The sequence below is a fragment of the Haliaeetus albicilla genome, chromosome 4, assembly GCF_947461875.1.
Source record: "Haliaeetus albicilla chromosome 4, bHalAlb1.1, whole genome shotgun sequence".
Classification (NCBI taxonomy): Eukaryota; Metazoa; Chordata; class Aves; order Accipitriformes; family Accipitridae; genus Haliaeetus; species Haliaeetus albicilla.
Window position 1 is genome coordinate 5,341,143 of NC_091486.1, and position 25,860 is coordinate 5,367,002.

The window sequence follows — 25,860 nt, forward strand, 5'->3', positions numbered from 1 at the left end:
TGTACTGAATAAACTCGTATCTTCAATCTCTGAAGCTACTCACACTGACATATCCACATAAATGCTTCAAAACCAACACAAAACAGACGGATAATTCCCCTCCCTTTGCACAGACTCTTCAGTTAGGTTCTTCTCATATTGCACTTAAAGTTTCTGAGACAGAAAAAGGAAACACATGCTTGCTCTTGTTGGGTCAGGGCCTTTTACAGTACATGTAGAGGGGAGCCCAACAGAGTCCAATAGTATGCTAAATTTCTTCTGCCAGCACAAGTGGGTGCAAAGTCATCTCAATCCAGCAGCGAAAACATAACCTGAATACTGGCTGACTTTCACACTTGGCTGGAAATCAAGGTGGACCCTCAGATCTAGAAGAGCATTTCTGATTACTTTGGTCACTTTATTCGGTCCCTATTTATCCCACAGGTGGGAAAGGTTTGAAGGGACAAATGAAAAAAATGGCAGGATCTTTTCCTCAGACAATTTGCTCTAGAATTAAGATATATTAAATTACAACAGCTTTTCATTACACTAGAGAACTGTAATAGAGATTGGATACAAAAAGAAAATAGTATAAGCACATCGTTAGCCATAAAAGAAAGAACACATCTTTGGCCCTTAATGTTGGATAGCACTGTAATAATATCAGCTGAATTAGGAAGGATAACTGTAGGCTAAATTCTCTGAAAAAAAAAATTGCACCAAGGAAAAACTTACCTGTCTGTTTTGGGGCCTATATAAATCCGCTGAATATTTATTCAATGCCACAACTCTAGCCTTAATATTCCTAAACCCATATAAATAACAGGAATATCATGTAAACCCACACAATAAAGTCTGTACAAGAGTTTTCACCCAAGAAGACAGGTGGAAGGAAAAAATTAATGCATTACCTCCAAATCACATGGCTCTGCAGAAATAGTACCATCAGAGTCAATGGAAGTTTGAGATGTACAGATGAAGAATTACTTGCTATAATTTAATGCACTAAATTGTATGTATGATGCAATGAGAGTAAACATACTATAATTTAAGCAGGATTAAGCAGCGGCTAACACATTTGCAAGGTGAAGTTACAAAAGCCTTTCTCCAGGGTTTTGGCATGGCCACAACTAAAAGAACCAGGCAAGGCTCTAACCTTTTCAGGGCAATGATCGAAATTTTTATGTGGTTACTTTCTGTGAATTTAGTCATGTACCTAGACAATATATTTCTAGCAGACTGTTTTTCCTGGGTGTGATGTTCTGGGCAGAGCCTGAATGATTCAGAAAGTAAAATGTTTTAATATGTTCTAAACAGCTTCATATTTTATTGGCAAGATTTTGTAACTCCATATAATATGATCTCACATTCCTTCCAATGACTTTTATTTCACTCTTAATTTACAAAACATTTCTACATAATCCCAAGGGTTTACCTATGATTAATTCCTGCCAGGTACAGTATATCTGAACACTTCTAACGTGTTGAAAGCATTGGTTTTTGAAGAACTATCCATTAATGACTTTCTGAACTGTGACAATGGATATTGACAGTGCTTGTCAGACTAAAGCACTATTGATTGTCTCACATCATGTGTATTGCAAAACCAATTTCTTCCAAGTACCTCTTCCTAACTGAAATACATTATTATGATGCCTATCTGTTTATTATAACACCCAAAATTATCGTATCTAATTCATTTGGATGGAAGGGGCCCATACAGCATGAAGAGCAGCAGTGGGAGTGGATAAGGCATTAAGAGATTCAAATAACTTTACATTTGTACCTTCTCTTCCATCAGTCTTGTTCTGCCAGAAAAAAACCTACAAGTAGTCTGGACCATGCAAATTTTTTTTTTTAATACATTTGAGGACTTTCAAATTTCAGGAAGTTCTTAGAAAAGGAGATGAGTTGTAGTATAACTATAACACCCATAAACTGAGATTTAATAATTCTTTTCCCAAGGAATACGAAAAGTGACAAGCTTGACCATTCAAAATACAGACTACACTGACCAAAATCCTAGCTGCAACTTTCTTAAAATACGTGTGAACAGATCCATGGGCTTAATTGTGTTCTCTGATGTTTTAAACTAATCATTTTCTTAAGTGCTTTACAGACTCACATCCAGAGTCCTCAGCAGCATCTTGCAGGACTGAATGAAAGCTGAGATGGCAAAAGGGGAGGTAGAAGTAGGTCTCTCTGACTTTGGATAATGAAAGTGCCAGTCTAACAGCTGAACTATCACATATGTGTGAAAATATTAATTTAAAGGAATTAATTAGTTAATTAATTAATTTCGAGTAATGGGAATGCTTAATTGCTGAGTGTCTCATCCTCCTGAAGAAATATATCTTAACATGCAGAGGCGTATGACTATGCCTACATTCCAGGAGACACTGTAAATTAAGAATATATAATGACTCATGACTTCAAGTTTTACTGGGTTTCGACTGAACTCAGAATTCAACATTTTTTCAGGTTTTTTTTGGTCTGCAGCAGACGTGAAACTACTGCTAGTCCTTTAAGGAAAAAGCAACATGCATTATCGCCTATATAAATGGTCAGTTTTTCAACCAGCACCAAAGATTTGCGAGTTGACAAAACCAAGCCCTCGCCTCCTTCCTTTTCTTTGTGATGCTCTGAGATGGAGTCAATAAAGTCTGCTCACTAAGGATAAAGAATTCACTTCACCTACTTTATTGAGCTAAAGACTTTTGTCAGCCAGACTGTTTTACCCTTTAGTGAAACTCCTGGCCAGGTCTTATGAGTTATCCCCATGCTATAATTACTATATCTTTTTCGTAAAAGAGTAAAATGAGAGGCAGATACATGGTTTGCTTAAAGGCACCACACAAACACTTGGTGGGGAAAATGCAGGAATCGGGCATTCCCCTAATCCCTACGTTTATGATAAACTTTAAAATCACAGATTTTGTAACTAGAGAGCATAGAGCCAAGAACTGCAGCATCTGGTGACAGAAAGGGTATCACCAGCTGGGAGATGCTAGGAAGATTTTGTTGACATGGGCACCCAAGGACCTGAAGTCATTCAGGTTTATGGCCTTAAAACAGATATTTGCCGCAGCAAGTACATCAGCATTTACAAATGTTTATGAAGCAAGCTCAGAAATAAACAATAGGAAAAAGAAAACAGTGATTATATAGCAGAAATAACTTTTCCGTAATATGACAGCCTAACAACTTAAGTGCTCGGTAGTGTCATTACACTTTGTGAAATTTGTGTGCATTAGCAGTAAATATTCAATAAAATGACTATATAATTCGTATTTTGCATCATGCTTTTATGCATATAAACTTCTAAAAAATTTTGTCCCCCACTAATAATAAATGGAAATAAATGAATAGTGTGTTAAATATCACTACACACTTATATTGTGAAACAAACTGGCACTCCCCCCACAGCTTTTCTTGGTGGTATTTGTACTATAAATATTTAGAAAAGTAAAGCAATATTTCTGAGTATGTGTTGGATTTATAAAGGAAGATCATACCAAACTAACCTGATATCTTTCTTTAACAAAATAAATGGGGTTTTTTTGAAAAGGAAAATGCAATAGGCCAAATCTATCTGGACTTCATTTGTGCATATGATAGGATGCTAAATGGGAAATTATTGGTTATACTAGAGAAGATGCAGAGAATTAAAACAGTAACTGTGAAGTGACTAAATAAGGTATTAAAATGAGCTTTGTTGAAAGGAGAACTACTGTATTGATGGCAGGTTACCAGTGCAAGTCCTTAAATATTCTTGGAACTGACCTTTGTGTTTTCATTAACGACTTCAACAACAAAAGTAGAAGAATTCAAAAAATACTTGGTGACTACAGGCTGGGAGGCATCAGCAGTTGAGACAAGAACCGGGATATCAGACTAAATCTTAGTGAATTTGAGACTGGAAGTTGGAGAAACCAGATTAGACCTCATACTACCCAATATATGATCAGAGAAGGATTAATACAACATACTTCCCTCTTATGAGTGTGCAACCTTGGACACTCAAGTGTGGAATGGGAATTCCTGCCAGAAAAGGTGCAGGCAGCGGCCGTGAGAAGTACCAGCAGAACGGGCTGCTGAGCTTTCAAAAGCAAACGGGGAGCTTGGCGTGTTTGGCCAGCTAGAAAATGGCTGAGAAAGGCTGTGATTGTTCTCTACGAATTTGCTGGTGGGGGTGGGAAAAGGAGCAGGAGAGAAGAGGACAGCAGGGAGGGAGAAGAGCTGTTTAAACTGCAGAACAATGTTGGCACAAGAATAAATGAGTATAAACTGGCCATAATACGAAGTTCTAAAACACCCTTTCAAAGAAGTCGTGGTGGCAAATAAAATTAAAGAATTTAAGATGAAGCTTAATAAATTTAAGAAAGGGGACACAGAACACGGTACCTTGTGACAGGAGGGACTGGACTAGATCACCCAGGACATGCCAAGCCTTTCTTTCCACAATGTTTTTGGTATTGTAACAATATTAGAAATGCTATTATAGACACTTAACTTGAATATAAAAACCACAGTGCCAGAAATCAATGGGTTCGTTTTATTCATACAGTATGACCAGTTTATGTTCATCTAATGTAAAACATGTGGGACTTGGATGAAATCTGCTGCAGTACACAAAGTCAGACTATTCAGGCTCTAGGAAGAGAGAGTACAGCGTGCCTGGGAAGAGGAAACTGGTCTCTCCAAGCTCGTGTCAGGGATTAGGACTCTTGACACGGTCTCTTTGCAAAAAGTAGCTGCAGCCCTTTCTCCCCCTTGAAGGGAAGAGGGCAGTTTTGTACGAGCAGGGATCGCTGAGGACTTGTCTGATCTAGAGCCTAGAGCCTCCTTCAGTACCTGCTTTCTCTAAATTTTCAGGTAAAGAGTGACCTAATTACAGCTGAATATGGGCAAAAGGCAGGAGCATGATGAAGATGCTTTTTGCATTTGGTGTACTTCTCTCCTTTAGAAACGATTGCTAAAATTCCCAGAAAAATGCTCAATAACTTGTCTAACACATAGGAGTTGAAGAGTGGTCCTTGCCCTTTGCTACCTGGGTGATTCAGTGCTGCCCTGTTCCAGTGGTTTCAGCCATAAAGTCTCATCCCACTCATATAAAACACGATAGTTATTGAGGGGAAAAAAAAAATGCAATATTTGAATTAATGACTTTTGAAGTTGACATATATAATATAAAAATACAATTTAAGCAGATTTCCCAAAAGAAAACAAACATGCAATTAAAGGTTGAGGAAGGCAGAGCAAGGAACTGAAGACTATTTCCAGACTGAGTTGAACAAGTAATTTACAAGTAAGGCATGCAGGGTTTTTTAGAACATGGAGTTCTGTTTGTTTTCTTCTGTTGTGGAATATATGTCAATACTTTCAAGTCTTTATGCTTACCTCCTGACTGAGTTAGTCTAAAAAAAAAAAAACCCTTTTCAACCTTTTGCAAATAATATGAATAGTCATCACTTTTACACTAAATAGCTCAGACAAAAGGACAAGAAGATTATACGGTTTCTTTTTCTATCAGGAGCACCAGATAGACTCTTATGCCAAAAGAAAACCCTTCTGAGCGGCTGGGTACTGCCGGCCATGTGTGCACTTTTAACTTCAAAACCTACATAGAATTCTGCCTTATGCTTTGGAAAACAAACTAATTATCTGTAGAGAACAAGGGAGACTTGGCATTGCTGTATTTATATCACCCTTGTTAAGAGTCATACAAATGATTCATATATTTAAATTTAGACACGCGCTTGGATACCTTGTTGAATCTTTTATTCAGATCCGAACTTATGGGACCTTTCCAGAAAGAATATCATACCAAAGAATTTTCTTTTTACTGAGACTCTTATCAATTACATTTTGTATGTCTAAATTTAAAAAGTAAATTATTTTAAAATTTAATTATATTTCCATTGCACTCAGCCTCCAATTACATTCATAACCTTATATTTTTTGACCCATGATGAACTTCTAATGCTTCTCATACAATAAAGGATAGAATTAATTCATAGTGCAGAAGTTATGGTAACCAACATGTTAAAATTGTTTATTGCCAATGAGAAATGGTAGTGACATTCAACTGTGTATTTGTTGTTTCAAACCACAAGTTCCAGCATATTTTTCCCTTCAAATGCAGTTAGTTTAGTACTTTCCAGTGAATGTAGATGCGATAGTTTATGAAGGAGAAAGGCACACCCATTATCTTGAAAGTAATCAAAAAATATCTAGTCAAAGATCTGAAATCCATTTGCTGTACTCTGTTTATATGTCGGCTCTACTTTATCAAATGATCTCTACCTCAATTAAATCATTAGAGTAAGTATTACTGAGCAAAAGATCATCCATGAGCTCACTTTTAAAAAAGAATAAAATGCAAGGATTTAAGAATCCTTTTTACTCCTTACCTTAGGTGAAAGTTCTGGTAGGAATCTCCAACCTCTATATTCACATAAATATAAGCCTTAGACAAAGTGACCTTTACTGCCATCAACTTCATTTTATGTTTCTATAGAAATGATTTCTACTTGTTAAAACACAATTGATTTTCAAACTTTTCAGCAGTTACAGCTCTTTGCTTAGAAGGTAGCGTCAGAGTTGGCTGCGAGGACACGAGAAAGACTTCCACTAAAGGTGCTTTAGGATCAGGTCCTACAGCTCAGTTGTGTAAGAGCAGATGGAAACTAGAGGTTGTCCTCTCTCTTCCTTGTGCTACCTAGTGCAGCTTTGGCCAAGGAGCAAGGTTGATCCGGGAACGACGCTGGTGGCTTTTCTCCAGCACCCACCTTCTCTCCTACAATCTGATGGTGGCTCCTAAGGGCAAGATCTGCATCCCCACAGTTAAGACCTGAGTCCCAAGGGGACACGCACGTGGTCAGCTGAAAGTAAGAGTAACTGGGACCCCAGAAACGAGCATGTCCTATGCCGCTCGTGCAACGAGTGTGCTGCACCAGTAGCTGGGACCCCAAGTCCGCCTTGGCCCTGGTGTAGGGTCTCGGTGGGGGGAGACCTCCGGAGACACTGCAGGGCATGCGGTGACATTTAGTACTTCATCCAGTCTGCCGAACAGCTGCGCTGGAACAAGCTGCCTGAGCAGTCAAATTATTCCTATATATCATGATCTTTTTTCTGGAATTAAATCAGGCCAGTCATCACAGCGACTTTGAGACACTTCAGTCAGCCACATGTGGGGTTTGCATGGGTGCACTGACTCCGTGTTTAACCAGCCTTGGTTAAAATTCAGACAAAATGTTAAAAAGATACAATAGAAGACTGTTTTAGCTTTAAAATTAATGTTCCAGCTGACAAACTGCACAGGGGCTTAACCTACTTTAGAACATATTTAATAGCATAATTTAGTCTCTAAAAAGAAAAGCAAAATAACTAATGATGGACAAATTTAGAGGTTGAATCTAGTTCAGATAAACATTCAAAAGTTCAGATGTTTAACCAAACCTTATCTTGTCCATGAAAAGCCCCAACCGAAGAGCTCTATCAAATATAAGCAAAGCATAGAAGATTGTGGAAACTTGCCCTTACAGAAGGAAAACTATTATCAGGAACCAGCACCTTATTGCAGCACTCACGTGTTAAGCAGTTAAGCATCAGAGCAAAAGCAAAACATTTTCAGAAAACTGCTTCGTGGAAGTAGTAATATTTGGATGAAATCCAATACAGAGAAAAGAAAATAATATTAAGGGGAAAGATAATACAAATGCAATTAGGCTATCAACCAATAAAACTTAATCTACGCTTGATAGTTGAAACCTTCCAAGCTTAGAAAGAATAAGGAAACTGGAGATCAGAGGACTCCATCTTTTGAAGTCTTGCTGTCCAGATCCTGGGGACCATTATCTCGCTGAGTATTTTAAAGACATTATGAATATTCTGTCACAGAATTAGAAAGCTTTATTATTATGAATGACCTGTAACATGAGCAGGGACAGCTACAGATGAATTCCAAGTAAACAATTGTTTGGAGAAGGTGAATTCTGCTAACTTAGTTTTCTGGACTAAAACCCATGAAATAAAAGTTGTCTTTTCAAAGAATATTTTCATTGTGGGTTATTAATAACAGAAAGTATAACTCTAATGGATGCTCTTAATCCTCGCATTCACCAATGACAAATGATTTTTAAAAAAGTGTACTAGATGAGATGAGGCCACTGCTGTGTCTTGTCTGGCACTGTTTCTCATTCAGCAGGCAATATCTACTACAGTACCCCAGAGGAAAGCAAAATTCAGACAAATGATGCAGCAAACCAATGATGCTTCAGGATCCTTTCATTTTCTTTCCCTTTCCCCATGTCACCACCTTGACTCCTCTCTGCTTAAGCCTGTCCCTCACCTTTTCTTCTGTCTCCATCCCTCAAGACACTTGGGCAATTAACAGAAAAATTTACTTTTTTTATATTTGAACCCCAAATTCAAACTATCAGATGCCCCACATCTGAAACCTAGCAAAATATTTTTAAAGCAAGACTTAAACTTTCAGTTCAGAAATTACTAATGTGTAACTTACATTAAGAGCAAAGTTGCAACAATAAATCAAGTATCCCACTCTTTGTAATTGTGCCTTAATAGCAGTACTACCCTTGATCCATCATACCTCATGATCTTCAGATAACATTACGTGAGAATTCAGGTATTACATTGTTTTCATTATTTCTCCATTAATTTTTAGCGCTATCTTTTGATTTTCATTCAAACACATCAACTGAAATACCTTCGTATGAAGAAAGGAAGGTAGAAGCATTATAGCACCCTGAAATAATCATCTTTAATTTTACATAGACAAGAAAGATACTATACATATGCTTTCACACAAAAAATACATGCAAAGCTTATTTTTGCAGGAGCAGCACTTCTTAACTTCTTGCAAACCGTAGCAATGAGACAAAGATTTTGATTTAAGTGACTGTAGAGCTCAGATAGGAGACAGTCAAAGAGTAATCATGAGATCCTCACCTGCACTGCTTAATTTTTAGTCAACTTTCTGGTCTTTCCGGCTAGCCCTTCCCAAGAGAAAACCTGGGTGCTCTTCAGGAGCCAGTTTATACTCCAAAGACTCTTCCCAAAAGGTATTATGGACAAGGCAGCACCAAGTTTCTGCCTCTGCTTTACTCTGCCCTCAGAAAGCATTTTACCTTCAAGCCTAATATCACATGTCTACATATCAGACACATTCACCACAATGCTTTAAAAGCACCAGGCTGGTGGGATGCATATAACCATCAGTTTATATCAGAGACACACATTAACAACACCAGGCATCACAAGGTGACCAGAGAAGATCTGAGGAAAAGCTTTATCTGAATAGGACACAGGCAGCGTGGAGTGATGTGGACGTAAGCCACATGTTCCTGCACCTTGAATGAAGTCTTTTATTATAGATACCCACCAAGCTAAAGGTTAGCTCGCTCTGATTTATATTTTTGTACCTCAAAGCCTGCTAAATGGCAAACGATTCAGTCTGCATCTGGCTGCTCTCCTTTTCTGACCTGCCTACATCTGGCCACCTTCCCCTAGGCTCTGGGTCCTTGGACTGGAGTCTAACCTTCTTCAGCAAAAGGGATTACAAAATGTACTATCACTATATGATTGCAACTTCTATGAGCTATAAAGCTTTACATGCAGAGACATACTCTTTCTAGCAGGGCTTCATACCTGCATGCATTTTAAACCATTTCTGTGTTCTGAACAACATGCATTCATGAATTTCATGGCAATTTCATGATAACCTTTTTTCTCTCTGAGGGTTTTTTTTTTTTAAATGTATTAGCACTGGAATATTTCATATTGCTTTAATTTCATTTATTTTAAATGTGCTGTTTGAAAAGAGTTGCTCAGTTTTAGAAGAATGTTACTTTTCTCTATAAATTGAACATCTTCAAAATTAATTGCAAAAACTGCTATCACATGTAGGAACACATTTCATATGCTACAAAAAGGCTTGAGGCAGGCCTACTCTTTGGTTTTCGCGGAGAATGCATTGGTTGCAAAAGTTTAAAGGACTAGATGTTCTGGTTGTTTGCTTTTTATCTCTAAAAAAGTGGCCATGAAACAGATAAATACAATCCCTAGCCTGTATCAGGTGAGCCATTTCCATGTGGAAGAGTGGATTCCACTTCCCACGGCTGTGGGAAGACCTTGCCTTGAATATCCATGTGCAAGAAATGCAGACTGAAACTGGGGCAGATTCAGAAAAGGGCTGTTTGAGGTGATCGGGAAAAAGAGCAGCAACCTATCGTAGGAAAGACAACCACAAATCTTGGCTGGCTTAGTCTACCAAACCAAGCAGGAGAAGGAATAAGACTGCTGTCTGTAACTCTGTTTGGGGTGGTACACCTGAGACAGAAAAGAACTGCCAAAAATAACGAGCTAGCTTTATTTTTATTAAGAGAACACATTCGTACCGCAAGTCCATTTAGGCTGAAAATCAGAATGCTTTCAGCTTGAAAAACTGAAGTTTTGGAACATTCTTCCAGCCTGAGCTGAGGAGCAAAAGCATTACTACTGAATTCCATTAATTATGAAAGGAATCAAATGAGGTAGTTGTTTTCAAGAACTGGGGAATTGATTCAATGCTACAAAAAGTCTGTCTGAGGCAGATAATGCTATGTTACACTTTTCAATAACAGTAAAGCAAGTGAATTCCTCTTGGGTGAATCCCGGGCACACTTAAGACAATGGCCAATGGAATTAATTAAATGGAGCCAAATATCCTTGGTGGTGAGGGGAGCTGCTCATATGTCATAGTGTTCTCTTCAGCATCAATATTTAAAGCCAGCTAGTTGGAACCTTTTACTTAATTGAGAAACAATACAGCATTTAACCCTTCAGTGGTATTCCACCCTTTGGCTCTCAGAGGCATGATCCATTTATCCGGCACGTCAGCAGGTAGCTGGTGGAACAAATAGGACATCCTACAAAGCACATCCCTTTTTAAAGCATTAATACGCCCTGTCCAGGGGACAGTACCATGCGTTCATCCTTTAAGTCAGTCTTTAAATATTTGGGATCGGAGGTCATAATTTAAATTAAATACATCCTCCAGCCTGGAAGATACAAGCATTTAAATGATTTCACCATGGGGAAAAAAGGTGAGTCTGGGCAGTAGGTATTCCTATCTAAAGCCTGATTTACGGTCTTTCTAATTGAGCTTAATTTAGACTTTTATAACTTAAACCCCTCCTTATTTCTGTTGCATTTCTCCCAAAGTAACAGGAGGATCGCATCTGGATTAGTTATAAATAGTAGTGAAACCTCAGAATAGAGTGTAGTGTGAGAATCATTTTTTTTTCTGGCTACAAACTTGCAGTTGGGGTAGGCATTTCAATAATTACCATGAGAGGCTTCAGAATTAGGCTCACAGGAGTGACAGAAAGCTGGGCTGGCTCTTCCTTCCCAAAGAACAAAGCTCAGCCAGTCCTTCTCACTTGCTCTAATTCTGACCTCTCTCCAAAGGCCGTAGCCTAAAATATTTCCAGTGAAAATGCCTACATCTATTGAGGTGTTATCAGTTGTCAGCCTATATTCTTTCCCCATGGAGGCAAAATACGGAGATGTACAAAAATGGGGATATACTGACGACGCAGGTGATGGAGGGTCAAGCAGATGTGCCTGTCTGCATTGCCTATTGCTTTAAACGATAAAAATCACGACATTTTGCACAACATACATCAAACTTTAGTTTTACCTCCTAATATAAACAAAGATCTACTTAGTAAGGAATTGAGAGGCTGCACCAAATCAGTGCAAGACATGTTGGGTTTTGGGGCTGAAAAGTGATACAGTCAGAGTAAGCATCTTTTCCTCGTATCACAGGAGTCAACCTCACTTTTAGTACATGGAAGGGGCACAACTGCTTGACTCCAATAATACCTAAAATACTCATAATTTCATTTTCTGAAGCAAATGCGTGTTTGAAACAACCGCTACACATTTTTCCAAAATGTAGTTTTCTTAAATGGCGTCAGTATGTGTAGTTCAGTAGGAAAATACTTAACGTAATCGTGACTATCCAAGTCCCTGCTTGCCTCCATATCGAATTTATCTTGAGTGTGCATGTAGGAGTTTATTTTGTTAAGAAAAATATATGGTGTCTCTCTCTTCTTTGTTCCAAAGAAGAAATATGGATTTGTAACTCTTTTTTTTTTTCTTTAAACTTAAGTCCTTCAGTAGTGTTTTGAACAAACCTAAAGAGATTTTAAGACAGACATTTTGTATTATAACATTCCCATGGGTCGTATGTATGATCGTCTTTACTAAAGCTCCTTTCAGTCCCAGTTGAATAAATATGCATTTTATTTCACTAATCTTGAAACAACAGGAATAAAGTTTACCCAGGTCTTTTATACCTCAGAGAACAAAACAAATACTACAAATCTTTAGAGAGAAAGGATATACAAAAGGGCTTGAGGTGAATGTTTCAAAGCAAATACTCTTTAAACGATGTGCAAATTATTTCAGCACTTGAACATGATTTATGAAAGGGGATTAGTCCACTGAAACAAGAACCCAGTTTAAACTGTTGGGTTTCAAAGTCAAAGATGAGAAGCGTTTGCTGGAAAAGGCAGAAGAAACCGGATAGTAATCTATAGTGAGGGTTTCTGATTGATTTTCTTTAACTCAATCTTACATTAGCTATCACTGTCATTCATACTTAACTGTGGTGGGCAGTATAAAATACCTTCTTCTATGATATAATTCTCCATAAAAATGAAGTATGCAATAGTGATAATTAAGTAATAATGAGGTAATTAATAACTCAGTGACTAGCTCTGTATTTACTAGTATGCCCTATAAATGAGCACAAGGAATATGAAACAATTAAAGATTATCCAAGCTCAAACAGATAACTTTTCCAGAGTTGTGTGTCAGTGAGCAGACCAATGAGTCACAGGTCACATCTATAATAATACATTATATTATATTGTAATATTCCCACATACTCTTCACGTAATGGGTAAGAGCTACTCTTAAGTACTATAAAAATGATCACTTTTATGTAATTGTAAAGATTAATAAGTGAGCTAACTTCTCATGGTTCTATAATGACCCTGCTGTTCTAGTAGGTAAAGGAAAATTTAATGATCCTGCTCAGATATGATTAATATCTAACTTTTTCCTGACTAAAAATCTGGACTTGGTTCAATAAAAATGAATTAAGTGAACATGCACTGATTTCCCTGCCAAATGTTTATATGGAAGTTGGTTATGCCCAATTTAAAAATATGCTTTTTCAACCCAAATAGTAAACTCTAGAAGGATTTTGGAAAGTGAAGTAGAAATAAAACAAAGAATTAAAGAAACATTATATTATAATTGATGGAAACAGGATATTGAAATTCAGGAAAAATCCTTTTTTTTTTTAAGAACTAGTCACAGCCAGTTGTGATTTTGGGTGCAACATAATCTCCTATTATCAGTGGAAGTGACACAATTTGTTTCTGAATTTGGCACGGTTTGTTTCCCAAATGCCAGTATTATTACTTCTTTGTTGCTGAATCAGTATTTTCTTAAGCTTTAAGAAAAGACCATACCTATAGTAAATGTTGCAGAGAAACACAAGAGCAAAAATATGTCAAAAAATAAGTTTAGTCCCCGTAGTCCAAATGAATGCTGCCACTCTCCATAAACATTGTGTTGCATTTTCTTTTTGTGGGCTTTTTTCAGTATCTGGAGCTGACTGCATTCCTGTTGATGCAATAAAAATAAATGCCACAAACATACAAGCTGCAAAGTGACAAAATTAACAGTGCAGTAAGAAACTGCATATTTGCATACAGTTTTCATTTTGCTTTCCCTTTTCATCGTTGTCATTGGTAGTGCTGCACTAATATACATTACTGCTTTGTATTTCTTGGGTTTATTAAAAGTAATAAAACTGACCTATACGTAATGACAACATTGTAATGTAATAATACTCCCTAAATGGCATCTCTTTGGCTTTCAACTTCACATCTAACTAAAATAAATGGGCTGGGAAGGGGAAAGAATTCAGACCTCATCCGAGCTAACAAAGAAATGGAGTGATTTCCCACTTCTGCTGCTCTAATTAGCCCCCTTATCACCGAAGTAACCCTACGTAGGTGAAGGCCTCCATGAGTTACCACAGAATCTGGCCCTCGATAAGTTTGCCTGAACCAGTAAAACCTCTCACGACATCCCAAGACATGGTGTCCCAACCTTCCATCCTCTTCACATATTAGAAAAGAAGACAGAAAAATCACCCAGGCTCCTCTCTCAGCACTGCCTGTAATTAGGTGGCCTTTTTCTAGGATCTCTAAATGATGCTTTCAACAAAATAAGTTTCTGGCTTTTTTTCCTCCTGCTCTTACGCAGCTGAAGCCTTGCAAATATGTGTGTTTGTGCCCTGGTAACCATCCCTTCCCTCTGTAGAGAAACAATAGCCTCAGCAAGGCGGTGTTTGCCAGAGAAATATCCAGTCTTGTGTGGGGACAAACTTTAAACCCTTGAGCAAGCCCCCAGAAAAAAGCTTGAGCCAGGGAAGGAGCAAGCACCATACGGAGCCAGAAAGGGTTAAAAATCCACTGAGTTTTCCGTTTCTTCGATCACGTCCACCGAGACCAAAATGGGTTTCTGCTGCTGTTTTTTTTCCCCCACACATTGTACAGTCTTAATTATCTAACAAACTGCATTCAGCGATGATTCTGGAGGTTTTAGTAATTACTTAGGAATATTTACATGCCGTGCTTCGAGTTTCAAAATTTAGCCTTCTGAAGTATGAAAAGTGAGTGAAATGAGAAAAGCAACTTTGGGCAATTTTAAAGCACGCACAGAGTCCTTGGCTGCATACTGGGGACGGGGTGCCTGACTTGAACTCTATCTTTTAAGAAACCAAAGCAGATTTCAGAGCCCGGATGACTTTGTAGCAAACACTTCTGAAGACAAGTCAAAATTTTGATCCAGAGGTTATTATTTTTTTCTTGATTAAAAAGACGTTAGGAGGCATATTCCCAGCCACTGCCCTGCGGCCATTCCCTGGGGAAGCGTGCGAGGGCTGTGGCATCCCGGAGCGATGCATCGCCTTTTGGGATTAAAAAGACCCATCGCTCCCTGTTGAAAGTGCAAGAGGAATTTAGGAAAATATCATTATTTGAGTTGGACGGTGGCCAGGGTGCCAGGGCTAAGACCCCAATCCTAACGAAGAGCGGAAAGGAATCCCAAGCCTGCTATTTAATATGCATGACATGTTGGGTTGGCTGTCAACTTTTCCTTCCACCCCCTGCTTTTGTCCATTTTTTCCACCTGTTGCAACTTGTCCTTATTCAGGCTGAGAGCTGGAATTGTCTTACTTCGGTGTCACGTTGTGTTTGGCACAATGACCCCCGGGTCCCTGGCTGCTCTTCTCGAGACACTAAAGTGATCATGAATAGCAATAATACTGCACAGGCCATCAGGACTTTCCTTTCCACATATATATATATATATTTTTTTTTTTTTTTTTTTTTTTTTTTAACCTTTTTTTTAAATCTTGAAGCTCTAGTTGTGGCACCTCAAGCTAGAATTCAAATATGGAGGCGATTTTCCAGGATCTGTCGCAGGGCTGCATGACTAACCACCGGGTTTTAAGTAAAGTGTTCTTGAAGATAAGAAAAATATGCGAGTAGAAACAATAAAAATAATGCAATTCAATCTTATCAATTCAGGCAGTTCCAGCTTTTATGTGGCAAACAAGGAGATCAAATTGCATTTATCTAATATCACAGATTTTTTAAATGTCTAAAATATTTAATTATTTTGCTTTGGCAACCTAAAGCTGAGGAACAGATTACTGTTCCCACTACATAAGGAAATAACTGACAACAATTAGTATTTATTCTTGTTGCTTTTGTAATAAAAATAGAATTCCATCACTTTCAAGGAAACCTAAAATATTAATAAGAATGTGATGAACTGAGTAAATGTGACGCCATAAGGAAATGATGGAGAACAGGTTGGAAATATAGTGCTTTGGGAATGGATTGCATTATCAAGCTTGTGATTGTGCATTTTGACAAGAGCAGCCCTCAGATTGATACGGTAGCCAAAGGGCACTCTTCCTACTGCGAAGCCGTTTGTTTCCATCTGGAAAAGGGGGAGTAGAAGGGGAATTGATCCCCTCCGACAATCGATAGCGACTCCAGCCCAGGCTCTTCCACAAGAGGTCACTCCTGAGTGACAAAAATTCCCAGATGATGGCCAAGAGGCAACCCGCAAAGCCAGCACGGACAGAAAAATCAACGCGGGGCTTAGTGGAAAGCGTGGAGTTGGTTTCGTTGCCCAGAACACGACTGTCCTGACAGGTCCCGGAGTCCATACGGACAGAAAGATCTCTTGGTTTTGGGAGAGCTGAATGAGTTCTGGGAAGCTTGCAATGCACAGAGCCTTTCCCTACCTCCCATGTGCCGTGACAACATCTCTACTTTCAGTCTAACCCAGGTGCCCGGTTTCATGTGGTATAAAATTAACGTGGCAGACCACCTACCAGCAGACCCAATTATAATTGGCACTAATTAGGAGGTTTTTTTGGCAACCTTAGGAGAAAAAAACCCAAACCTACAGCCTGAATGATAACTAAATTACTTGGAAATTATGAAGTCTGCCACTAATTTTAAAAATTATTGGTTTAGAACAAGGCTTATTTGCATAAAAAGGAGCGGTGCTGCAAGGGAGTTTTCTTGCACCAAATGTATACTTCTTCTAATGGGGGAGGTTTCTAGGGTGAAAAACGTGTTCCTTCTGACCCAGCATTAGCTGCGTAAATTAAATCAGTGAGATAGTTGGCATCATAAAATAAAGAGTAATCTCTTCCCATGTATTTGAGAGCAGGATCACAGTTTTACATATTTTGGTAGTGTTCCCCAAGGCCATCTTTGGTTTCTTCTTAGCTCAAGAAAACTTCAATTAGAACATGAGTTGAATCCAAACTGGATGAGAAGCCACTAAAAAGCTGCGTGACCAAGAAGATGGACACTCTGTGAACTTTGGAAATTGAGCCTGGCAGTTTGAGCCCAATTTTCAATGAAATCAGTGTCTACAGCTCAAAAAGCATAACTAAGAATTACCATTTGTCCTTGTAGTGTAAGCAGAAGCAATTAGGATTAAACATAAAAAACCAAATTCCTGCTACTAAGTCTCTAGGGGCAGTCTCCCCAGTTTGAAATGAAAGAGTAAATTCCTGGAGTACTTTGGTTAGAATATACCTGTCCTTTATATACTTGTGCTGCTAAAAAAACCCAATGAAACTGCAGTACCAAGTCTAAAACTGGACACTTTTTACAGCCCTTAAAATGTAGAGAAGGTAAATACAAATGAGTCTGAACTGTCTGAACATCTCATTAAAGAGTATGGGAGGGGGTGGTGGCCTGCTAACACATCGGTTGCTCGTCTTGCGTGCTAAACCAGAGGAGTTTTAAGCCATCTTTCAAAAATCTCCTTTGTTTGGATTTGGCATCGGCAGTAGTCAATAATATAAGAGCACCATAAAATTATAAAATCGTTAAACTTTGTGAGAACTTTATAAACACACTCGCAGATATTGCACATATCTTCTCTGTGCTCTGCAGTCAAACTGGACAATGAAACGACCACCTGTTAACTGCTAACAATGTGTCATTACCAGTTCTCATGCCTTTTTAAAGCAATTTTGGCTCTAGCTGCCGATAATTCTGGCTACGATACTTGTGTGAACATTAAGGGCACAGAAAGCCAAAGGCAGAAAACTGACAATACAGTTTGTGCTTAGACTACTAATAAGTAAGTGAATAATATGATTTTTCTAATTCCACATAATTGCTTGATCTCAAGGGGCCAAAAAAAAGTTCTGAATACATATTTTAGAAGCAATCCAATCTACAGTATTTAAATGCAAGCTTCGATTCAGTGAGATTTCACAGCAGATATTTTCACATTTTTTAAGAGTTTAAGTAGCCTTTAACAAAACGGAGGTTATTCAGGATTCTCCATGCTTTGAAAAGCAAAGTAGACTAAGTCTCTGTCACTGCTCGTATTTGCTTTTTCTGTTTTGTCTGACAAATTATCATTTAAAGATATGTGAGAAGTCTAAATAAATAAATAAAAAATCCCCGAGTGCTGAGACAGTTTATGGGCATTTTGCTATTAGCTACAGTAAGAGCAGAATCAGGCCCTCAGAACTTACCATGCTCTCAGTCTTATTTTTCTTCCTCTGAGAAATGCAACTTAACACACAGTACAAAGATATTGGGACAATTTTTCACAAGCTACATTCAGGCTACTTTATATTTTATAACAGAAAGAAAAACCTTAACACCCCCCCCCCCAAATCTCCAAGATAATAGGAAAACAACAACAACAAAAAGCTTTGGTCTGCAAAAAGAGACTATTTAATGAATCTCTGTATTTGTGTGTGTACGGGCGCACGCATGTGTGCATATATTTATGATTGCATGGATAATTATCATTAAAAATAGCTATGTTGGGTCTTTCTAACGCAACTCTTTTCATAACATCTAAGGCTTTGATCCTGCACTGAAATGCATGCAGGCAAATTCCTGCACAGCACTTCAGTACCTATAGGTATCTCGTAGCAGCATGCGAGTCTGAAGCTGTCACGGCGCTTACATTAGAAGCAGTATGTGAATCTCCCGCCAAACAAAGAAGAAAAACAAAGATTCGAGAGAGAGGGTGAAATTAAAAAAAGCGCTGAGTGATGCAGGGTCACCACCAGCTCCTGCATCTACTGCCCACGATCTCGTGAGCATCTCGGCACAAACTGGGAAAGGAAAGTCTCAGTGGAGGAAAACACATCCTTGCTAGTTTTAGATCACTTTCTTTTCTAATCGCACTGACAAAAATCAACCTCGATCCCTGGAATTTACCTTCTCTAAAATTATAGATATATCACTGATTGTCAGCCACAGAGGATATGTCAGGTCTTTCAGCAATTCAGTGTATAAATATACAGCAGAGAAAATTACTCTGGCAATTTGAGGTATTTTACTAAAATGGAAACAAAGCAACTGCAACAGACCATTAACATAGGACTCATGTTGCTTATTTTTAAAAATAAATGGCTTGAATAAATGTCTTTGCTCCTAAACAAATTTATTTTGCTTAGGAGAGAATGTCACCCTTTAAAAGTGTGGAGCTAGTAACTGTCTTTACTTAAATGCAAGTTATGTATATCAGCACAGAACACATTCAGCTTTAAAATTCTCAGTGATCTTCCTCACATTCTGTATGTAATAAAAATTATCTTACCCTGTAATGGCATAGTTATTTAAAAAGGAAAGAAAAAAAAAAAGAAAAAAAAAAAAGAGAAGAGAAAACCCCCCTTACTTAAAGATTTTCTGTTTTCAGGCTTTGGTTCTTTGGATTCAGTGTCTAAGCTATTCAGTAATTCGATGCTGGAGGATCTTCTGAGCTTGAACTCCAAATTTCTCGATGTACAGCTCCGTTCTTTTTGCTGGGAAAAGAATATATATATATATATGTATATACATATGTGTGTGCTTTTAATAAAATTACTATTTGTAAGAACGAAGCAAGAGATTACAGAATGCCAGTACAGAATCAGAAGCTAACAGACACGGACACAGCAAGTGATGCAGTGAGTATATAATTTAAGGAAAGTGTAATGCAAAATTTGTCATATGGCAGAGCTTTTATGGCCCTGACAGACTGATCTTAATTTCTGAGATAAATTCCCATTTAAGTGAGGAAAACAAAAGGCCTACTTCTTTAGGCTTTAGTGACCAAAATTATTTCCACATTGCAGGCTACTTCCAAATGCTCGCAAAGAGGAAGGTTGTTTAAATTGCCTTTCTGGTTTAGATAGTTACAATAAATATTCTTGCAAGCACAATTGTTTCCAACAACCTTACAAATTTGGGGTTGAATTCTGCTGGTCTAAGCTTAGGAAAGAGGGGGGAACTTCTCTCTTGCTCTAATTCACTGACACACAAAGCGACAGGGACCATTAATGGAGAAAAGAAGAAAAAAAGAAAAGAAAAAGGAGATGATATTTTGGCTGATCACACGTCTCTTCCCACGGCATTTGGTCAGGTGAGATTTAGCCAGCCCAACGGCTTGGAAAGCTGCGAGGCTTCCCACACTTATTCAAAGTTTTAAAACTGAAATCAATAACAGGTACGAAAGGGTCACCAGGCGCTTCGTGGTGGCAACCTGTCCTGGGCAATAAGCCGGGACAAGCCCTGCCCGTGGGTCCCCTCACCATTTACAGGTTGTGCCCCACCAGCCGCCGCTGCTGCGGTTGGCTGCACGTTCAGAGCTGCTGGTGTCACAATATTACCTTAGTTGCACTAAAAAAAAAAAAAAAAAAAAATCAAGTCTATTAGATGTTTAGCTGAATAACATGGAAAGAAGAAAAAAAAAAAAAGTGTTCTGAGTCTCCACAGAAAACTCCACCCCAAAATCTTCAGTAGGATATCAATATCCTCACACACCCAATGAAATGCACAATATGAAGACATACATCATCAGATCAAACTTTCCTTGGCTGATTATAGCCACAGGGTAATATAATGTTTGTAGCTCTTTAAGGAAACAGTAGCCGTGTTCAGATTAACCCTTTCAAAGAGGCGGCCTCTGCCCGCTCTGCCAATTCCATTGCAGCAAAACCTCTGAAAAATGCAAGAAATGGGGATATTTTTCTCTCCCCAGATTCTGCAGTGAACAAGAAAACCAGTGCCCTCTAAAAAATATATGTTCTTGGATCAGTCAGGGATAGGAGGAAGACATTTGGAATTTGTACTGAGAGTGGCAAAAAAGAAAGAAAAAGCTACAGCTGAATCTGGTTTGGTAATTAAAAACTGTTTTAATAAAACGCAGCCCTGCTTACTTCTAGTAGAAAACCCCCAGCCTTCCTGGGAGAATAACAGCAATCAGTTACAAAGGAATATTATTTGCTAGTGTTATTCTTGTGAATAAGTAATACAAAAAATCATAAAAGGCTCAAATGTATTAATAGTTCTATTGAAGATTATATACTGTAGGCTGCATAAACAGAAAATGCAAAAATTCATTAGTTATTAAGTGCTTGTGTGCTTTTACAACCCTCAGCAAACCAATGTCCTTGTTATTTCAGAGAAATAAATGTAGCGTTCCGTTTCGAGGCAAGAATCAAATGACATTTTTGTTCAACAACCTTGTTTATCTGACATTTTTTAGTAGATTTGCATACATATTTTTATACCCTTCAGAGAAAGGAATGTCTAGCTAGCTGCTGACTGCCTAAAACCTGTAGAGATGCCTAAGCAAATGAAGTTGAAATTGCTACATCTTAATTAATAAAGGTAACAGCCAAAACAAATACATACCAATCTGTCAATTGCATTTTTGATAGCGTGGAACCAATCCAATATGAGAAAGTCGATATCCGACTGGAGGAGGAACTCGTTTCCTGACACTGTCGTGATCTGGGGAGGGCAGGGGCACACACAGGTAAGTAAAGCACACGCCAGACAGATGATTTGCTTCTATTTTCTCTCCTACTGCTTTTGCTTTGGACCAAGAATTATCTCCTGGAGTGCTGACTTACTGAGGAGTTTTGAACCTCTGTCTGAAAACTGGTTTGAATATGTCACAACAAACGAGATATTGTCTCAGCAATGCAACCACCGAACACAAATAGTGCAAAAATAACAGGAATGTGACAAAACTTAAGAAAAGCCAGGAAACTCAGTGTTACAAGACACAGTTCAAATGGAAATCAAAGCACCCTGAAAACAAATGAATGCAATATGAGAACTAATTCCTGTTATTTTCAGTTTCTATTTCTATTTTGGTATTAGTATTTTTATATCTGGTACCTCCATTCTCGAATCTACACATTTATTATATACCTGTGATCCCAGAGTCCACTTCCAAGCATTTTGGTAAAATTAATAATGTCACTCTTTTTCACATAAAAAAAAAAAATTACCATCAAAGATGGCTGTAGCAGAGTAATTAGGAGCCCATTTATCATGAAAAAAAATCCCCAGTTTGTCTGAATAGAAGTCGATTTACATTTTTGACCCACTCACTGGGAATATTTATCAAAAGAATATTCAGTCCCCTGATAATGCTGTTTCACTGCCTAACAATATTTGGTGGAAATATGCATGCATATTCTGTTGGTCTGACCTTCTGTAAACCACTGTGATAATAATGATACATCAGTTTTGGGGTGGTTTTTTTTACACACACATATATATATATATATGTATCTTTTCACCAGAGCAGATCTCCAGGTATTTTACACAGCAGGTCAAAACGACCATTTTACAGATGGCAAAACTGAGGCACGGAGCTGTGCAACAGTGCTTTGCCCCAGGATTATTCAGCAGAGCCCTGGTGACCGTGGCCATGGAGTGTGATTCAGGGCACAGCATCCCCGCATGTTTTCAGACAAGTGAATGGAGGGTGACATCTCCACCGCGTTTTGCAAGGGTCAGGAACTCATCCTGCCCACGCTCCAAAGCAGCTCAGCTCCTGCCGGCTCTGAAACCAAAGTTTTTTCCCTTATTTTTTGTTGCCAAGAGTTGCTTGCGCAAAACTCAGTAGGATCCCCACGTGGGAATTGCACACTTGGGTTTCAGTGCTTTGGGGATGCAGGTTTAGTCTGCACAACGGGATGCTCGTCAGGGCACGGTGTTATTCAAGACCAAAACTTTTTTGGGTATTTTTTGGGAAATGGCTGAATACAGTGGACAACAGAGATTTCTCTCTGACCAAAGTGTGAGGAAAAGCAGAGCAAAGCCATTAAGAGCTGGCACAGCCTATTTATGTAAATCCATCAACCTGAAGCGCTACTGTTTCACCGCGTCTGCCCCATGTCAAGAGTTTTTACTAAAGCGTAAAAGAAACAACAGATCCTCACCAGCCCGGGTACTCCCCGCATCTTTCTTAAAACAGAAATACTACCAAGAAAGGAAAAAAAAAAATACAAAACAGCTTAATGTTTTATTAATTGTTCTATAACCCTCCCTTTATTGAGGAAATGCCTGTAAGGAAGGTTTCCAAAGTCATCAGCATTAAGGAAAATCCCGTCAGCACAGCTCCAGCGGAGACATCCTGTGAGAGCGCTGCGGAGAATGTGGGAATGGTCCCCCAGCGCGGGCTCGGAGGCTGCCCGGCTGCAGATGTTCATCCCATCCTGTCCGCACCCGTCAGGGATGAACCTCCAGCCACCCCATTGTTCCCCCTGCGCCTGGGAGAGTTATTTATTGGGGAACTTTTAATTCCCTTATTAGTCCACAGCCGTAACGTTAAATCACTACTCACACGCTCACCGTCCCCTTTATCAAAAGAACAAAAAAAAAAGGTCAAAATTCGACTTAAGGTGAGCGGTTAAAAGAGCTGACCTCCAGTTCTGTGCCCAGCTCACACGGCGAGGTTTGGGTTCAAAATGTATTATATTATATCACAATTTATGAATGTATACATGCAGATATGAATGAGACTAAACACAGGCAACAATTCAATCTAATGCCTCTCTCCCAGTATAAACAAGTCATTATTAAAATTATAAAAGGGAATAACATTTTCAAAGTAAGAGCAACATATATAATTAGATTCACTGTATTCTGAAGGCTTAAAAAGGACACAACATAGTTCAGTCTTCCGTTCAGTAAATTCAGACTTTATTAAAATACGAGTATTCAGCACTGCATAAACATTTGCACTGTATGATATGCAAAAGAGATACTCCATTGCTAACAAGACCAAAGCAAAATACATGTTGAAAGTTTCTTTGTCTGAATGTGTTATTTTGATAATCATATATTATCAGTGGTTTATGAGCAAATCTGCAAAACCAGATCATAGAATGGAGGGAAGAGAATTCATTTAAAATATATTTTCTGTAAGATATAGTTCAAGTCCTTTTCTTTCTTTCCTCAGACTAATCTTCAGAGTAACTAGACAGTTTCAAGAAGACTGCTACTGCTCTCTACAGTTTAAATGCATCCACTCCTTAATTACAGTCAGTAATTGACTTTGTTCTGCTCCATTCCAGTCATTCACAGGAAAGCAGTTCCAAAGGCTTTGGCTGGTAAATCCCATTTAATGTGCAGGTTTCCTATCCCACTTTTATATATTACCTCCTTAGGATTTCTGATAAATGGTTCTTGGAAGGGATTGCTAAACCATATTTGCACTTTGAACAATCGAATTTTCAACACCCTTGGGAAAAGACATCAGTAAAGAATGCTAGCTTTGACTAAACCTTGTGATTGAACAATTTATGATCAGAGCCCTAAATGATGTATAACTAACAACAAGCATAAATTGTTCAATATTAAGGCGTGCTAACACACCGTCCCTGTATCAGGCGCTGCTGAAACAAACAGAGGGACCGGAGAAACAAATGAAAGACAAATCTGGAAAAAAAAAAAGAAAAAAAAAAAAGAAAAGAAAAGAAAATGAAGTGCTCTAGATAGAGCTGCCAGTCTCCATTGTGCCAGGTACTTCACTTATTTCAATATTTCCTGAAATCCCTCTCTCTTTGCCATCATTTTTGCAAAGGCTACAGTCTGGAATTAGCATTACCTTACCAGGCAGAATTATGATGCTGCTGTCGGCAATAAATACCCACAAGGAATGACAACTGACATTAACCCTCTTAGTTGCAAAGGGTGTACCCTTCAGGTTGCTTATAGAAGAGCCAGGATGCCTGGATTCTCTTTTTCTTGCTATAGGACCTTGGAAAAAATCACTTCAAAGGCTGAATCCGCTCACACGGTAGTTTTGCAATGAACTGTAGTAGAGTCCTGCCGTTAAGCATTGATCCTCTGAAAATATCGGCTCACCACAGGTAAATGTGTGTTAAATTCAATACACTGCTGGGCTGCTAACAAAGTGTGGGAAGGGGGGGGCAGGTGTGAAACACTTTTTATGATAGTCTACTTGTGGCTTATTAAGGATTTCTCTTGTCACCTTATAAAGCTGCAAATGGAGGGGTGAGCTTCTTTTGCATGTCACCGTAATGATGTACCAAGGTTGTGTTCAACAAGATCCTATGTTATTAAACAAAAAGGTACCTATAGAGCTCCAGGAAATGTGGAACACCATATCTAATTAATCCCATTACCATTTTATAAAACATAAATATACCTTGGAACCTACCCAGGATCAGCAGTTCTTAAAAATCCTACAAATCATATATTTTTCCTGTGCTAGGTTGTGCTCTGGGACATGCTATTGTGCCACGCGTGGCTGTGTTCCTCTAGGACTTGCAAACCTTTACAGATCACCTTTTAGAGAATGTCTCTGAGATTATTCCCTTTCATGGTATACCTACACCAGTGGAAAACAGGAGATAAAAGCCAGAAAAGTGCCATAGCATAAGCTCAGGGTCTTCTGTCCTGCAAAATATGGTCTGGGGACTACTGCAGTGCTGTGAAGAAAAAAAGTCTCCTCATAGTATCCCTCTAGTTCTTCACCAATACACATTTCTATAGATACATTCATTTCTTACATTTATTTTAGCAGCAGAACAGGGATGGAGGCAATTTTAGCAATCCTACTGATAGGCACTCTATGGAGATATGGAAAAGTGTGATAAATTCACACAACAAAACAAAAATACAAACCCCTATTATTGATTCACTCACTTCAAAGTGTACTTATGCATCTCTGGTGGCTCTAACTATTATTTGCAGTGATGAACTATTTTCAGACAATGCCAAGAACAAACTTTAATACAGGAAGTGAAGAATCCTGTGGGGAAGGCAAAATGCAGCAAAAACCCCTTCGTAGCCTGTACCCTGCAGCAAAAGGGAACAGAGCGAGCAGCTCGGGAAGTGTGTGGCTCACGTATAGCTCACATACAGCCACCGAGAAACCACCGCGCACTTCTTATTTCAACCAAATACTGAAACGAGC

At 38.5% G+C, this 25,860-nt stretch overlaps 1 protein-coding gene across 1 annotated transcript in view; it reads right to left on the minus strand.

Moving 5' to 3' along the window:
• ARHGAP15 (Rho GTPase activating protein 15) overlaps nucleotides 1-25,860 on the minus strand; it is a 330,335-nt gene that overhangs the window by 141,063 nt on the left and 163,412 nt on the right. The window contains exons 8-9 of the mRNA XM_069780763.1: nucleotides 21,312-21,410; nucleotides 19,312-19,438 (exon numbers count right to left, since the gene is read on the minus strand). Of these exons, the coding sequence (XP_069636864.1) occupies nucleotides 19,312-19,438; nucleotides 21,312-21,410 (226 nt within the window). The remainder of the gene's footprint in view (nucleotides 1-19,311; nucleotides 19,439-21,311; nucleotides 21,411-25,860) is intronic.